At 47.6% G+C, this 17274-nt stretch overlaps 1 protein-coding gene across 3 annotated transcripts; it reads left to right on the top strand.

Moving 5' to 3' along the window:
• The first annotated feature begins 617 nt into the window (after window positions 1-617).
• On the top strand, window positions 618-17055 carry LOC117591171. Of its 3 annotated transcripts, none has more exons than XM_034284296.1 (9): window positions 618-4286; window positions 9933-10302; window positions 10908-11084; window positions 12949-13250; window positions 13327-13727; window positions 13798-14167; window positions 14240-15628; window positions 15700-15798; window positions 15886-17055. In XM_034284296.1, exons 1-9 carry the CDS (start codon window positions 1071-1073, stop codon window positions 16171-16173), a joined length of 6612 nt encoding a protein of 2203 aa, XP_034140187.1. In that variant the 5' UTR covers window positions 618-1070; the 3' UTR covers window positions 16174-17055. The 3 variants fall into 3 exon arrangements, with proteins under 3 accessions (XP_034140187.1, XP_034140185.1, XP_034140186.1); XM_034284294.1 differs by having other exon boundaries at window positions 12799-13250; window positions 15700-15886; window positions 16079-17055; XM_034284295.1 differs by having other exon boundaries at window positions 15700-15886; window positions 16079-17052.
• Window positions 17056-17274: the final 219 nt, after the last annotated feature.

Here is a 17274-nt window from a genome sequence, read left to right as displayed (position 1 = left end):
TGCCGAATCGTCGGCCATCGATTAATTGTTTTTCAGTGCGTGTTGCTTGTTGACGTGAAAGGTTGTTTGCGGACGAAGTTTTTCTAACACATTAGCTCTAGTAACTTATTAAAAAAATTAAATTAAAAAAAAATGAATCCATCAGCCCCCTCTACTGTCACTTCACAAACACTTACTATGCAGAACCCTTTCACTCACACTTATTATTGGCATAGATAGTTGACTACCTTATATAATTCCAGCATACCCCGGTCCCTGCCCCATTCGAGTACTACCGAGAATGCGAGCTGTCCCCCTGTGTCATTGAAACGTCTCTTCGCCTCTGCCGTTGCGCATGCGGCCACGGTAGAGACCGTGGAAGAGCACGAACCCGAGATCGCGACGAAGTAGAAGACTTTTGCGCTGTGGCGGACCTTCTTCCATTCGCGGCTGCGTCTACTTTCGCTCAGTCGACTTCCGTCACGAAAAGCGCTCGGACGTGCGCAGTGTTAACAGCAGAGAACGAAACACCGCTAGATTAAGAAGTTGAGAAAGAGGAAGCCAGCGCATATGTACATAGCTCGAACATTTTTATGTTTCAATATTTTTGGTTTTTTTTTTTTTTGTCCCTTCGTTCGGTGGTGTGTACGCAGTGGCGCGTAACGGTTAGCCGCGAGCAGAGTTGCGGCAGCGCTTGTCCTGTACTTTTTCCTAGGATGCGCTTCACTGCCCTGTTGCACCTGTTTCTTTCACTCTCCACTTAAGACCGGTCTTGCAGCAAGTGACAACGATAAGTGATGCCAGCAACGAATATTCCCTCCAAAGGGTGGGTACGTGCTTGTCTGAGCTGTGAACCTTGGAAACGGAAAGTATTTTAATTTATGTAAAATGAAGTGAAGAATTTATATAAATTATATATTACCGGTTGTGGGAACTGCCAATAAGGAAAATTCACACACGCCAGCGGCCAGCGACTCCAAGTCGATCCCATTAGTGGTGTGCTATTAGTTCGGCTCCTGGCTTGCGCCTCCTCTCTCTCCCCAAAACTTTGATTGAATGGCTCACATTGTGATGGTTCGGCAGTACTCAGCATGCTGATTGTGGACATGCTGACGCTGGCACTGGCGACTGGCTTGGAGCGCGACAGAGAGCGGGAGGTGGATGATGGCTCAACTTGTAGCAAAATGACACTTAATGTGGCCAACAAAGCGTCCAGCCAGAGCCAGAAGCACACTGAAAGTGAATATTGTAAGAGGGGCAACAATAACGGTAGAAGTGGCACTGGAAATGATAGCAGTTGTGGCAGGGAAACAGGAGCGCCCAACATGGCTAATGGTGGACTAGGCCCGAGCGAGGGTCATTTAGTAGGCAAGGCACGCAGCGCCCTAGACAATGCCGCTGACGGCGAACCATGCGAGGCGCTTCAGCGGACATGGATACAGCTGAGCGGCCAGTTGGTGGGGCAGGGACTGGTACAAGAGCAGCGGCTTGGGGCGTGCCAGTCAGCGACAGTGGGAGCGAATGACGTACTGAGTGACATATTGACGCACGCGCGTGCGCGTGCTGTATACAGTTGCAACAACAACAACAAAAACAACAACACAACAGCAACAGCAACGGAAGTGGCCACGAAATGTGAGTACGCGCAAGTCGAGCGTGAGAGCCACATCCAGAGTCACAGCCAGAGCCAGAGAGTGAGCGCAGACGCTGGCCAACAACCACCCAGCAGAGGCAGTGGCAGTGACAGAATCACAAAGAGTGGCAACGGGTGTAGCGCCTGCTCAACACCTACAATTGGCAGTGAGCTTTCCAGAGCCAACCTTGTAGTAGCAACCCCAGCGGCAGTCGTCTCAACTGAGCAGCAGAAGCAGCACCAGCAGCAAAAGCAGCACCAGCAGCGTTTTATCGCATCTTCAAATTTGTGCAAACTATCCAATTCTGGTGAAAATTGTGAGGAAATCAATCAGGTTACTCCGCGTGGTGAACCCTGCTCTGGCCAGACGGAAACGGAAGAGCACCATTGTGCGACAGAGAGAAGATTCTCTGCTCACGACGTGGACCCCGACCCAGACCACGAGCCCGACCTCGACACCAGCTCCAATTCCAAATGCGACGACGGCGCGCGACGTACAGAAAAATTTGTGAAAAAAATCGGGAAAAACGCATGGTCTGCCTGCGTGGTGGGTGATTTTTTTTATATTTGTGAAAATGTGCAAAGTGCCAGAGAAGAAGAAGCTGCAGCAGCAGTAAGAGCAACATCCGTGAGCTGCCACAGCTACCACAAGTCGAAGAAAAACAAGGAGCAGCAGAAGAAACAGCCGAAGGAGAGGCAGGCGCCATTGTCATTTCCACATTCGAAGCCAGACCCCCCCAATTTATCCTTGGCTGGCAGTGCCGATAATGTTGCTGGTGTTGCCGTTTTCCGCTCACCACAAAGTGTCCCCTTTTTTTTTGCGTGTAGTTACGTGGATTACGTGAAAAGCGTCACAAACAACAAGGCCGCCCCAGACCAGCCACCGAAGCAGCCCCCCGTAGCAGCAGTAACTGACAGAAGGAGCCAACGCCGCGAAGACTCACAGGAAAGCGGCGCGACAGAGCAGAAAGAATTGCTGGAATTGGACTTGAAATCAGAACTCTGGGATTCGTCTACAGTTGCAGCAGTTGAGAAAAATGAGAAGCTCGTAGACTGTGAATCATTGGAGCCGTTTGTATCTGCCATATATTTTGGATTTGGCTCGAGGGAGAACGGCATCAGAGGTAAAACAACAGAATCAGCAACTACAACAGCAACAGCAACAAGCTGCAGCAAGCACGACGATCTCATTGATTTTGAGAACGATTTGGGCGAGGATTTTGTAGCCAGTCAGCGGCTGAAACGTTTGCAATACAATTTTCAGGGACGCGTGAGCAGCAACAGCAACATTGATTGTGTAAAGGCATCCCTGAGGCCCGAACAACAACGACAGCAACAGCAGAAAACAACAGGCATAACAAAGAAACTACCCTCAGAGAAAGGAGTAGATCCCAACACCAACCCCAGCCCCAGCCAGAGTCCGACAGCCACAACCTTGAAAGCCACGACACGCCAGTGCCCCCCGAAATATCAGCCTGATGAAGACAATAAAATAGTTAAGGAAACTGCCGCCGATGAAGGTGCAGCCGTGGCAAACTCAAGTGCAATTCAATTAAATCCAAATTGCATTCGAGTCGAGCCATCGTCAAGCCAGAGCGAGAAAACCTCAGTGCTTGGACAAACAGCTGAACGGCAGAAGCAACATTCGCTGAATCCGCGTCCCGAGTCGCCACTGCGTCGGCGCGGAGAGAGTCAGAGTGCAGGCCAGTTTGAGGAGCTCACATTGGCAGCTGCCAGCGACCAAGTGGTGATTGAAATCGAAACAGATACGGACACGGACAGCGACGATCAGACGGGGACGGACATAGCCACTAGAAGCGCATTTGTGCCGACCCAAGCCTGTGACGGCGGCCGCTTTGGTTTTAGCCACGAAAAGTCCGCCACTGGAATCACCTCTGCCACACCACTCAGCGAGTTCGATGTGCAGCGGTTCAGCGAGTACCTAACAGCAGCCCGTCAACTGCAGTTGGTCGATATTGCCATTATACTACAACAGGACGAAAACCAGATCCAGCGCCTGAATCAGAATCAGAATCAGATTCCGAGTCTGAATAACACACGTATTCATCATCGGAGGCAGACTTCACAGGTCCATAGTCAGGTTAAAAATAAGGCTGGAAACTTTCAGTGCTACGACGAATTGCTGGCAGAGTTCGTGAGCGAGCAACAGGAGTACGACATCGAAATCGATAGCGATAACGATAGCGATAGCGATAACGAAAACGACAAAGACAGCACATGCCAGTGCCATGAGTGCCTAGCCAGCTTGGAGGACAGCCAGCAGAACACGGCCAGAGGGATATCACAGAGCAATAGCACCGCTTCCACAATAACAACCAGGAACTCATCCAGTCCGCCCGTCTTTGCTACGGAAGCAGCATCCGAAGACGGCCTGAATATGCGCGAGGTCAACGGTCAGCTGCGTGGCCTTCTGAAGAAACCAAATCGACCACCGCCGGTCCGCAAGAACCGTGTGGTATTCGATGAGACGCGCAACGAGTTTTTCGAGGCGGACTACATTATTTTGATCCGTGAAGACTGTGCCTACGATGAGGAGGACGAGGAGCCCTGCACCTGCGGCGAGCACGAGCTGGTTCGGCTCTGTTGCGAGGAGGGATGCCAGTGCAACTACGCCGTCAATGCCGCTGAAGCTGGCGATGGACGAACTCCACAGGTGAGTGCATGAGTGCACGATGCACTAGGGCAGATAGCTTAAACGGGGGGAGAACGGAAACAGATTGGATTTCCCACTCGAACAGCAAAAGCAACAGCAACTACCTGTAGGCGCATTAGTCGTCACTCGGGGTCTCGCTCCAGATTGCCACCAGAGCCGCAGGGCCCAAACCCCGTCCACACTGCTGCAATATCCAACAAAGTTCTGAACGCCGTTCCTTGCTGACTCGTCCGGGTTTTGTATTTTTTGCACAAGATGTCAAAGTACTCCTTTTTATGAGCAGAATATTTCCATGACTAGTCGAAGGCAGTGCGAACATCATTCGTTTTTATTTATTACATAATTACCATTAATTAGGACTCAATTAGAGTTCTACAGATGCTCGGTCCAGCTTCAGGTTCTAGTTTTTGTAGCCTGACCAACCCTGATTCAGTCGAAAGGAAGCTTTTCACACACATTCCCACATATTGAATGGTCTGGAAAACTCGGAATACCTTGAACTAGACTTATTAATATGTACGTGCAATAGCCTTTCGCGATCAAGTTCACATGATTTTTGCGCAAGTTCGCATACATTGTTTGCTTGTCCTCCTTTCGCTTTCTTTGAAGGACACCAGAAGAAAATATTTGAGCATAACCGTGTAACTGGGACCTATTTTTAATGGCTTTTATTCCTTCCAGTAGCCCCTGTAACACTGTGACACATTTCATGTTGATTACTAATGTGTGAAAAATTGTAGCTGCAATAAGCACAGCCCCATTTTCGGGACTGTCCTGCTGTCTTCTCCCTCCAAGCTCCGCTTCAGAGCGGAAGTCAATACCGCAAGACTCGCATCTGTATGTGCATATGTGCATCTGTATGTGTATGAATCTGTGTCGGCTGCAAAGCGCTACAAGTTCTTCCCTTCTTCCTCCTTGGGAGGCAAGTGTGCATAAATCACTTTAAATCTTTTGTTCAAAAGGCATTCTTGTGGCAGTAAGTGTAACTCAAAACTGCAGCGGCAATATCATTGTTGCCGTTGTCGAACTCTCTCTTTCTCTCTCTCGCTGTACATCTATTCAAGTTTGTACATACACATGTATGTACAATATATTGTTTTGTGCTGTGGTCCGTAAGTGTGTGCGTGCGTGCTTTCATGATGGGCGCATTTATGTTTTAAGGACATTGGGAAAGCAAAGTTGCAGTCGGAATTTTAGCTACTCTCTTGATTCGGACATTCCTATCTTGTTCCTTCGTTAATATCATCCTCTCCTAACTACACGGATGCACACAGACACACCTACATGAACACTTTCAAATATACAGACAAACACACATACGTATGTGCATATGTACCTTTATGCATTCATTTGTCCGTATCGATCCTGAGCGCCCCTTGAGTTGCGTTTAAATTTCAATTTGCTGCCACATAAGCGTCACTTAAGTGCACCGCTTGTTTGCTTATTATCGCTGTCGGGGTCGGGTCGGGTCGGACCGGTGGGGCCTGCCTTGTCTGCCTCGCCTTACTCTTCTAGCAGTCGCCCAAGGCTCTTCACTTGGGGCTGCTCAAGAATGTTCTCCCTCATTTATCCGGCCAAGTCTGGCCATGTTCGTCCTGCACCGTCCTGCCCTGGCCTGAAGAGTTTAATATGCATTTAGTGGATTTTAAAAGTTTACAGAAGGCGTTGCATAACACTCAGCTACCCCAGAAAAAAACGAGGAGGGATGTGTGAGACGCTCTTACGCGTCACAACGTTTATAACCGGTGTACAATTTGTAAAATTTAAAAAAAAACACTAAGGAAACGTTTCTGACTCATAAATATATATACGCACATACATACGTACGTATGTACCGACTACGTACCGGATATATAAGTTGACCACCGTTCTAGCGCGTCTCACAACGTTCCTCCTCTTTTTTTATACCCGGTACTCGAAGAGTAAATAGTAAATATTTTGAATTTGTGCACAAAGTGGATGTATCTACCGCACAGAAGGAAACGTTTCCGCCCCATAAAGTATATATATTCTTGATCAGAATCAATACCAGAGCCTATATAGCCATGTCTGTCAGTCCGTCTTTCCTTCCTATTGAGCGCCTAGAGCCACCAACTTTTGCATCCAGACTTCTGTATGCTCACACTGTTACAAGTGAATTTAAAAAATGAGCCCCCGCCCCCTTCTGCCACCTAAAGGACGAAAATCTCCCACAGCCACAATTTTGAAGATAAACGAAAACTAAAAACGCCATTCCGTAGGGAATGATTATATATATCAGATAACTGAATTGGGATCAGATTGGATCATTATTATAGCCAGAACGAAGAAATAAATTTGCAGTCCCACTGCAGTCCCGTCCAGCTGAATTTATTTTTTGTTCACACATTCTGCCTTGCGCAGTGTGCGGCCTCTGCCTCTGCAGTGTGCTGCCCTAGGGAGGGGGCGAGCTAAAAGAGCGTCTTGTCTTGAGAAGTGATGTATTTAGATATAGATGAAAGATGTAGAAAACATTTCATATTTAAAAAAAACCGCTAAGGTGCAGATGTATTACTGAGTACCGGGTGTAAAAGTTGTGACGCTTAAGTAACGTCTCACACGTCCCTTCTCGTTTTTCTCCTATGCGTTCGCCTATGCGTTCAAAAAGCATGAAAGAAGAGGGATGTTGGCCTTCGGGAAGCTGTTCGAGTTACATTTACTCTTTCTTGGTGACTTAGCTTATATTAGAGACCTTAGAAAATCAAAATTGATTAGTTGCAATAAAAACGAGAAGGGACGTGTGGACGCTTCTTACGTCAAATTTTACATTTTTTCTTCAACTGTCATCTACATCTACAACACTTCTCACACTAACACGCTCCTTTAGCTCGCCGCCCTTCCCTAGACCCACACACTGCAGAGTCGCGGCAGAGGCAGAGGCAGCGCCCGTACAAAAAAAAAAAAAAACAAACAAAACCCACCTGTATGACGGAGTTCTTAGAATCTTAAAAATTTTCCTAGCTTTCTCCACGAAGTCAAGGGAATCTACGTGTTTGTAAAAATCTATTACAGGGAGTTGCAGTGTAGGTGCTGCACATTTTATTGAGGATATTGAAAATATATTTGCGTCCTTCAACAGTGCCTCGTTATCCCAATTCTCATCTGCTATATCCAACTTGCTACTGGCATCTACTGATGGCGAACAATCACTTAATAGCTCCACTGCCTTGATCATGTTGCGGCCATTGTCTGTTGTTATCGAGTATATTTGCACTTTTCTTACATTGAATGTCTTCTAAATACTTTTATTATGGCCAAAAACATTTTCACCTCCAAAGTAATATTGGACATTTATGCCTAACATGCCCCGATTCAGTCTAGTGGCTGTGTCCATTTTCAGGCATAGCATTCGGTCAGTCAATTTTTATTTTTATTTTTTCGTACTTTTCGTCTACCAAGATAGCGACATTGATTGACGTAACTGCAGGCATTTGCAGGCCACTAAAAATCTGGCTTGTAAGAACTTTGAAGCTCTCTGAATTGAGTTCGGAAAACGGCATTTTTGAGCGGTCACGCGATCAACACATGCATCCTGTACCTCACTTGGGCACATCGTCACTGAAAATTGAATTTTTTTCTGGAACTTCACTCTTCTCTTCCACCAACTCGCTTGCATATTAGGCATATGCAGGCATAATTCCTGCAAAATTTTCACTCCGAAATATTACTTTCATTGTTAAAAGTAAAAAGAATAAGCGAAAGACAGTTACGCTTGCGGCCCATTTTAACAACGTGATAAGAATGCGCAAAGCAACGAATGCACCAATGCAATTAAGCTTTGACTTAAGATAAGATTTCAGATAAGCTTCATAAATAGAGCATTTATTTCATATGCATGAACATACATAAACACAGCTGTGTTCAATGAAAAATAGCCGCAGCTTACCACTTTCTCAACTCTTTTTAAGGCCCTTCCAGTCTTTCGAATTAAGCAAGTGATACCCTTTTGAACAGACTGGAACGTTAACATTATAAACCCGAAAAAACAATATTACATTTGCATTCCATCTTCTTGTTTCGTATCGAAGCTTGACTTTATTGACCCAATCCAGGCGACCCTTTCACGAAAAAGAGCAAGATGGAATACAAAATTAGCTTGATTTCTACTGGGTTATAATGCATGGCTTTGGCTTTCCATAGAGCTGGCACTTGTTAAATTTGGCTGACGGAAATATCCGAAAAACAGTTGGGAAAATGGTAAGCTGCTCACTACTATTTCATTCAACACAGCTGTATGTACGAACATACAAGATAATCATAGCCAAGAGCAGCCACACGCATAAGAGGGCTAAGATCTCTTATCTTTCGGCGCAGCATTTACGAAAACATTTATTGCTTATGTTGTTGATGAGCTCATTTGCCGAATATGACTGCCCACTTTTGTTTGGAGTAGAAGCTGCTTTTTGCAAAATTAAATATTGAATATGTACATAAGTATACATACATATATAAATAAATAAAACTGAAATTTTTTTTTTGTGTGTTTAAAGTGGGTTATTATGGTTTATCTTGTCTCACTGATGAAGAATAAATATAACTTTTCCATTTACTACGTAAGAATAAGTGAAAATTGAAAGTTGAATTTTATTTTTGAGCAAAAAATAAGCTTTTCCCGTGCACAAGGGTTATGGCCATGCCGAAACCTGGTTTTAATTCAAATAAATGTATCAGAAGATATCAGAGTCATTCTTAAACCAAATGAGACGAATTTTGTTGATAGTTTTATGTTCACCATAAAACGAGTAGGAACGCTTGTGAGACGCTTCGTATGCGTCACAGCTTTTATACATGGCACTCAGTCAGTATATAAATATGTACATTAATATGTAAGTAACCTTAGTGTGATACATATGTACATATGTATATGTATACATACATATGTATGTAACTTGTAAAATGTTTTCTGCAGCTGTCCCCCCCCAGAACCGCACACTACATGAGGCAGAGGTTGCGAGCGAGATAGAATGACAACAATAAGCAAGCACAAGCAAAGCTGGTGGAAGTTGTGGGGGAAGCCACTGCATATGAATTTTTTCATTCTGACTATAATAATGATCTGAGCCAATCATAATTCAGGTATCGATAGATATGGCCAATTTATATGGAATTGCGTTTTGTAATTTTCTCTCATCTTTAAAATTGTGTATATAGGAGATTTTCTAACTTGATTCAGTGTGGTCTCTGTGTTCTAGGTGCTCATCTGCACCAGACGGAAGGACAAAAAGACATAGCTATTTCGACTCGGCTTTTGATACTGATAAATAATATATATTCTTTATAGGGTCAGAAACGTTTTACTCTGCCTGATTTATTTTTCGCCCACAAATGCTATAAACCCGGTGGGTTTAAATATTCGAGTAGCGGGTATAAATATCATTGCACCTTGTCCCTCCGCCATGTTGGATGGCTGTATGGTTCTTTAATGGCCATATTCACTTTTCGGTAGACTTTGGTGAATCCGAATGGGACTGGCGATTGCTGGATTGATGTATTTTAATGCGATTTGCGGCCTTAATCCAGCAAATAATAACACAAATTGACTTGAACTATGCGCAAACTAACATGTGTTCCTCCTTTTCCTTTTCCTTCTCTGTTTTTCTTTTTGTTCTTCTACTTTATTTTACACAGAGTCCCAAATATCAGCCGCCAATTGAGTTTGTGGACGACGCTGCGCTGAGCCCGCCCGACGGCTACAAGGACAGCAGTCTGAAGAACACACTCGGCGGCGCGCTGAGTGGCCACATCTTCGGAGCACAGCATCTGCAACAGCTGCAAGTGATCCAGCGCCTGCAGCAGCAGCGCGCAGCTATGCTGGCCGCCCGTAACATTACCACTCAGATACCGCCGCCACCACCGCCCGTGGGCAGTGCCCAGCAGCAACAACAGCAGCCGCAGCAGCCACAGCAACAGAAGCCACAGTCGGAGGAGGACCTGCAGGGCGTCTGCACGGAGTGTGCCGAGTGCGCAGAGTGCGCCGCCAAGCAACTACAGGAAGCAGGTAAGCAGCCAGGGAGGGATATCGGAGGCGTTTCATTTACGTGAGTTCTGGTGAGGGCTACAGCTGCCAGATCCACATACATGTCTAGCCAAACTCACTGCCGATTCACCTCAATTCATTTTGTGGCGAAGATGAAGATTGCGATGGAATTGGGAAATTCTCAAGGGAAATTTATGGATTGATGTAATGTCAAGTCTTGGCTTAACCCCTAGAATGATACTTTTCAAGGGAGAATTTGAGTGCACGATCGCATACACTTGCATTAATGTCGCTTGTTGCGCTTCATTGACTGTCAACCAGAAAATTAATGGGTCGGACCGGTGCGAACGCGAACGCGGAGGAAAGCGGGACAGTCATTCAGTCAGTCCGTTGGCTTGTCTGAGCAGAGTTTGTCATTAATTGTTGCGCCTGACGAACCGCGAATGCAACAAGTCCATACACATACATTTGTAAATATTTACCTACCCATAGCTACATACATACACTTCCGCAGCACACAGCACCGGAAATGGGTCCATACGAGTATACAAATCTTTGCATTCGATTCATAATTTGATATGTTGCTTTAATCAACTTCGGCTATGCGGCTTCGCCTCGATTTCCAGAATGCGCCTCCCCGCAGTGCCAAGAGGAGATGACGCCACTGGGGGTGCCGGCAGTGGCCCTGCTGCCCCTGCACACAAGTTCACCGGAGCGTCGCATCACCCAGAAGGAGATCATTGCCGGCGAGGAGCGGCCCAAGTATGTGCTGCAGTCCCAGCACAAGGCATCGCCCACTGCAGGTACAGTACCACCAATGCACCCCACAGTCCACCCTCCCCCAGTACCCCAATCCCACAATCTCAAGCCGGATGGGATCCATTCCCATTTTCCTTGCATCCATTATGCACGTTGCAGGTTTTTCCATTGAGCGACCCCCATCCATGCAATCACGGTGATCCAGAGTGGCCCAGTCTCGGGCGTTGTGGCATTGAGAAAATCCCATCCAGTCGAGGTCAGCGACAGCGTCAGAACGTTTAATGGGTGCCCTTGTCGAAATTTCGCATTGGATACAGATTTTTTCTTTTTTTTCTGCCACAAAATGGAAAGCAGAACCCAAATGTAGTTCAAAGTACGAGTATCTAATACAAGGAATGTCACTGTTTTGTCTTTCGCAATCACTGAGGCTAAGTTTGAGTAGTTTTATACATGTATGTATGTACTATGTTTTATTGTACATGTGAATGCACACACGGACTTGTGATACATATGTTGTGTTTTAATCAAGACATTAATTTGACAGAGCAGGAGTCGATTGAGCCATGTCTGTCTGTTCGCCCGTCTGTCTGTCCTGATGAGCGCCTAGTACTCAAAGACTATAGGAGCTAGAGCCACAAAATTTTGCATCCAGACTTCTGTATGCTCACACTGTTACAAGTGTATTTAAAAAATGAGCCCCACCCCCTTCCGGCCCCGCAAAGGGCGAAAACCTCACAAAGTTACAATTTTGAAGATAAAAGAAAATTAAAAACTATATCTATAAAATCACCAAATTGGGATCCGATTTGATCATAATTATAGCCACATTGAAGAAATTAATTTGCAGTGGCTAAACCCACCCCGTCCAGCAGCTTTTGTTGTTTTTTTCACATTCTCTCATTCACACTCTGCTTCTGCAGTTTGCGGCCTCTGCCTCTTCCGCATCTCTGCCTCTTTCGCGTCTCAGGCGTGGATTTGCAGTGTGTGGCTCTAGGGGAGGGGAAAATATCGCGTTGGCGTGAGAAGTTATGTAGGTGTAGATGACAGGTGTAGAAAAAATGTAAAATGTCATATGTAAAATTCATATAAAATTCAATAAAAAACAATATGGGACAGGTACTTTGACTGAGTACCGGGTATAATAGTTGGGACGCGTAAGATGCGTCTCACACGTTCCTTCTCGTTTAACTTTGTCAACTGTTAATGAAGTAATGAAGTAAAACCTGGACGTCCAGATAGGGTGAATATTTTCAGTTAATGTCCAAAGTTGAAGATAGCTATCATACATATGTATGTATGTAAATAAGTACATTATATTCATTTTTTCTGTGTCATATTTACATATGTATGTATGTATGAATGTATGCATATTGTTTTATAGCCAGACTTGCAGCCTTATTGATCATTGGTTATCGAATTGTTATGGATACCATATTATCAATCAATTGGTTGACTCATTTGTGTGCTCATTTAAAGTATTTGAATTCTACGTTGTCATCGGGTTTGTATGCACGATCGTTTGTGCATAGCATTAACATGTACATAAATACATATATACATAAATGCATGCATACATGTGTACATAACGATCTCGCATTGCTAACATCGATCCAACATCCACGAGTGCCTCTCAATCCCGCCCTCTGTCACTTTCTCTCACTTACTCAATGCCAATGCAATGGTCTCTTTTGCCCCACGAATGCCGCTCGTCGCCGGTTTCTTGTTGTGCGTGTCCCATGTGTTGTGGCCATTAAGCAGTGAAAGCTAGAAAGGATTCGGGCGTTGGCAAGTCCAGCTCCCCCGCTGGCCAAAGCTATGGCTCAGCACCACCGGCACCAGTCCCGGGAGTCAGTAGCTTGCCCAAGATTAAAAGATTTGTTGTTGAAACTATTACCACTATGACCACAGTGACCGAGCGGCGCATCATTCGGGAGGCACACGAGGAAGTGGCAAGTGTGGATCCCTCTGCCATTCCCGCAGCTGCTGCCCCAAATGCGGATTTGCAGCCACCCGCTTTGCCAGCCAAGACGAATTCCACGATAGCAGCGGCAGCCGGTGCTGCCGCTGTCACCGCAGCATCTACCGCACCAGAGCAACAGCCATTCGAGGAGGAGATGCCACCGCCCATTCCGCCTAAGGAGATGTCGCCCACCCAAATTAGCGGCATACTGAAGGGGGGAAAGCTCTGGAAGCAGGATTCGATCTCCCAGGTGATATAGTCTACTGTCCAGTACAATCAATCTGTCTAATCAAATCTATTAACTACCGAAAATTTTGTTCGAGCAGCAGTCGGATGACCAGAACAACACTTCGGAGGAGGAGAGCGGCACCATGAAGCGCTCGGTGCGTTTTGTGACGGAGGACCAGGCGAATGTCGGTGCCGACAGCGACGCCCAGTCGCTAGCTGAGGACTTTGATGACAGCGAAAACCAGATCAACGAGCTAATCCCAATTAAGAAGCACTCGACACTTTTCAACAACGCTCTGCGCCCCAACTCGGCGGTGCGACAGCTGTTCCCCAGCGTTTCCGCTCACCAGGCCCCCGTCCTCACTTCGGAGGCCCTGCGAGCCTTCGACGAGTCGAAGCGGGCCGGCTGCCTCGTGACCCACTTGCCCGGCAGCTGCGGTGATTCAGACACCCTGCGTCGCAGCATGGAGCGCAACATCCTTCGCCGCTCGTTGATCAAGTGAGTAGTCAGCACCCCACTCGCCAGTTTCGCTAATAAAACTAGCCATATCATGCCATCCCACTTGCAGAAAAAAGGCAGTCAAGTCGGACATATCGCTGGAGGACCGCATCAAGCAGCTAACCTGCGATATCGATGAGGATCTGGCCGAAGAGCTATCCCGGAACGTCGATGAGGACCCAGACCCCAGCGAGCGCGGCTCCGACGATCTGGCCCAGCGCGACAGTCCCGCCGGCGCGGAGAATCCCAACCCGGCGCCCAGCAACACCGCGGGACAGAAGTTCATGAACGGGGAGAAGAGTTTCTCGCCCAGCAGCTCGGTGTCCAGCTCCTCGAGTGGATCGTCGGCCTACAAAAAGATTGCGGACATATTTAACCGCGACAAGAAGCAGGAGAAGATCATGGAGCTGGAGGAGAACCCTATTGTCATCATACCCCAGGTGGGTGGAGTGTTTCTCTCACATGTTCCAGCTTATCCCAAACCGAATCTCTCTGCTTGATCCATTCCACAGGAGTGTCGCTGTCCGGCTGCACCCGACCTGGGCATGGGCATCCAGGTGCCCGTTGTCCACACCCAGATCCACCGCACCCCGCCCCGCCAAACCGAGCCAAAGCGCCAGTTCCTCTCCTCCACCCTGGCTCCGCTTACCGCCTGCGTGGCTGGTAACAAGGACGACCTGTCCTCCTACTACACCCTGGCCGCCGGCGCCCACGCCCACAACCACGGCCATAGCCACACCCATGCCGCCACCTACGCAGTCGCCGCCACTGCCGACTTCAACATGGGCCAGCTCCTGGGCGCGGCCACAGCTGCAGCAGTCACCGGGGACCCGGTGGCGCAGCACGCCGCGGCCATGGCAGCACAAAACCTGGGCAGCATGGCTGCCGGACCTATATCAGGTGCGGTTGGCCCTGGGACTGGGGCTTGTGCAGGTGCAGGCTCAGGCGAAGCTTCAGAGGAGGTGAGGAAGGTGGTGCCGGATGTCATCGCCGGTACACCCGGCCAGGAGGCCGCCAGCAGGCCCGAGCAGGACGAACTTGTCGTCTTCGCCCAAGCGGAGGCCAAGCGCACCGAACAGCTGAAGAAGCGCTACACGCGAGGGGCGGACCAATCGCAAGACAGCAGCGACGACGACGAGCAGAACGACTACGGCTTCAACAAGCGTCCCTCGGTGCGCGGAATCAAGCCGAAGTTCAGCTCCACCAACGAGATCCTCGCCCAGATGCAGGAGCAGCTGAGCGCCTCCATCCCCACGGTGGTCAACAGCCAGCCGGTGCCGCAGGCGGTAAAGGGCTACGCTATGCCCAACGCTGCCAAGCTAAATCCCTCGTCCCATCAGCAGCATCAGCAGCAGCAACAACAACAAAAGCAGCAACAACAGGCCCAACAGCAACATCAACATCAGCAGCTGCAACAGCAGATGGCAGCGGCAATACAGGCGAACACGATTGCCCAGCAAAAGACAGAACAGCGCACTTGGAGCTTCTACAGCGAGACCGGGGAGCAGCAGCGCTTTCCCATCGACGCTTCCGCCGTTCATCAGACCTATTACCAGACGCTGCCCGCCGGCGCGATGTTCCGCCAGACGATGATCCAGCAGGAAGCGGCCGGCGATGATGCCTCGCTCCTCTTTGCAGCGGCTTCCGCCCAGAACTGTCAGAGCGTCACGGCCACGGCCACTGCCACGGCCATCGAGCAGAGCAAGCACAGCCGCTACAGTAGCCACTTTGCACGCAGCCCCACCCGGCGGCCGGAGTCACCGCCGCCTCTGAGAAACTACCACCAAACCATGGTGCTGATACCGTACAACGCGGAGACATACTCACAGTTTGCCACCAGCAGTAGCGGGGACCCCAAGCTGGCCCACATTCAGCACCAGAACATCCTGGAGTACCAGCAGGTGAGTGCAAGCGAGTGCTTCGACCAATTTCCATCAACTTTCTGTCCCCCATCGTCTCTGTCCGCTCCCAGGTCACTCAGCAAACAATACGGGTGCCCATCGGGTATGCCCTTCCAGGTATGCAACTGCATGTGGTTAGTGGTAGCGGCCATGCCGCACACTACGGCCATGCCGCACACTACGGCCAGCAGCAGCATCAGCAGCAGCATAAGCAGCAGCAGCATCAGCAGCAGCAGCAGCAGCATCAGCAGCAGCAGCATCAGCAGCATCAGCAGCAGCAACAGCAGCAACACCAGCATCAGCAGCAGCAACAGCGACTGATGTCACAGCACTATCAGTTCGGGACGGAGGGTAGCATTCCGGGCTTCAGCGAACGTGGAGTACCCGAGGGAGCCGCCACTGTTTCCCACAGTGACTGCAGTACCATGGTCTCCCCAACAGCAGCGGCACAGCAACAACAGCAACAGCAGCAGGTTGGAATCGGAGTAGGGGGTCAGGCCCAGCCACATGTACAGGGATCCGTGTACTACGCGATGAACGTATGACCCGCGCTCGAATAGTCGCTGCCAGCGGCGATCATCGTCGAGCGCCGCCAATGTCAACGCGTCGAGTTGTCGGCTACTTCAGTGCACTTGGGTACCGGAGGAATGGACGGCGGCAGCGTCAGCGGCAGATGAGCGCCTGCCCGCCACCACCTGGCGAGTCCCAGTTAGTCCCACGCTGATTTAAGTTGCCCTTGAGTTGATCCTAGCGAGCGTCATTAAGTCATTTATTCCACTGTTGTGAAACCTGAACAATGCTCTGTAACCGTATTCTCTCACCAGTTTCCGCGTGAGTCTTCATGTCTGAATGTATCTACTATACAAAAATATGTATGTATATGTGTGACTGGGTCTGTGTCTGTGTCGATGGCTGCGTGTGTGTGTACTTGTGCGCTTGTGTACGTCTGTCCCTTAGCATTTTGTTTGCAAACTAAAAAACTAACCTTTTTAGGAATAGTCGTATTAAAATCAGACATACATATGTATATACCTATGTATGTATACATAATAAATAAATACGCGGGAAATTAATCAAGCAAATAATAATATATTTGAAAATATACACCAAAAATGAACTTTAAGTTATTGCTCTAGAGTATAGAGTCTAGACTCTAGAGTCTAGAGTGACAAATGGAGTAGGTACTTACATATGTATGTACGTGTAGAACGGAAAAGGCGGGGAAAATGTAAACCAAAACACAACCAAATCATATGAATTTATTTCGAGCATGTACGTGCTGGGTGCTAGTAATGCAAAAACAACCACAAGAACAAAAAAAAAAGAACAGTTTTTTATTATTATGAACTATAAGCTATTCAAATTACATTTAGCAAAGTAAAACGTAAAACGGATTAACCAAATATATACATATACATTCATATACGTACATACATACATATGTACATACATACATTAATGCATAAACACACCTCACACATTTTTTTTTTACCATTTTGGTTTTGTTTTAACTAATATACAAATTTTGTCAAGGAAACGTGAATTTGGTTATAACTAAATCTTCCGAATATTAACTTTATGTATGTATATAAGTATGTACATATGTATGTATGTACATATGTATGTATATACATATATATGTCTGC

This window comes from Drosophila guanche, unplaced genomic scaffold, assembly GCF_900245975.1.
Source record: "Drosophila guanche unplaced genomic scaffold, DGUA_6, whole genome shotgun sequence".
Lineage (NCBI taxonomy): Eukaryota > Metazoa > Arthropoda > Insecta > Diptera > Drosophilidae > Drosophila > Drosophila guanche.
This window is presented reverse-complemented; position numbering and strand designations above follow the sequence as displayed.

Excerpts from the sequence above, each read along its gene's own strand:
- LOC117591171 (XM_034284294.1), top strand. The coding sequence starts at position 1,071 with ATGCTGATTGTGGACATGCTGACGCTGGCACTGGCGACTGGCTTGGAG. Across the intron at positions 10,303-10,907 it reads CAAGCAACTACAGGAAGCAG|AATGCGCCTCCCCGCAGTGC; the intron begins GTAAGCAGCCAG and ends CTCGATTTCCAG. Across the intron at positions 13,728-13,797 it reads CTTCGCCGCTCGTTGATCAA|AAAAAAGGCAGTCAAGTCGG; the intron begins GTGAGTAGTCAG and ends TCCCACTTGCAG.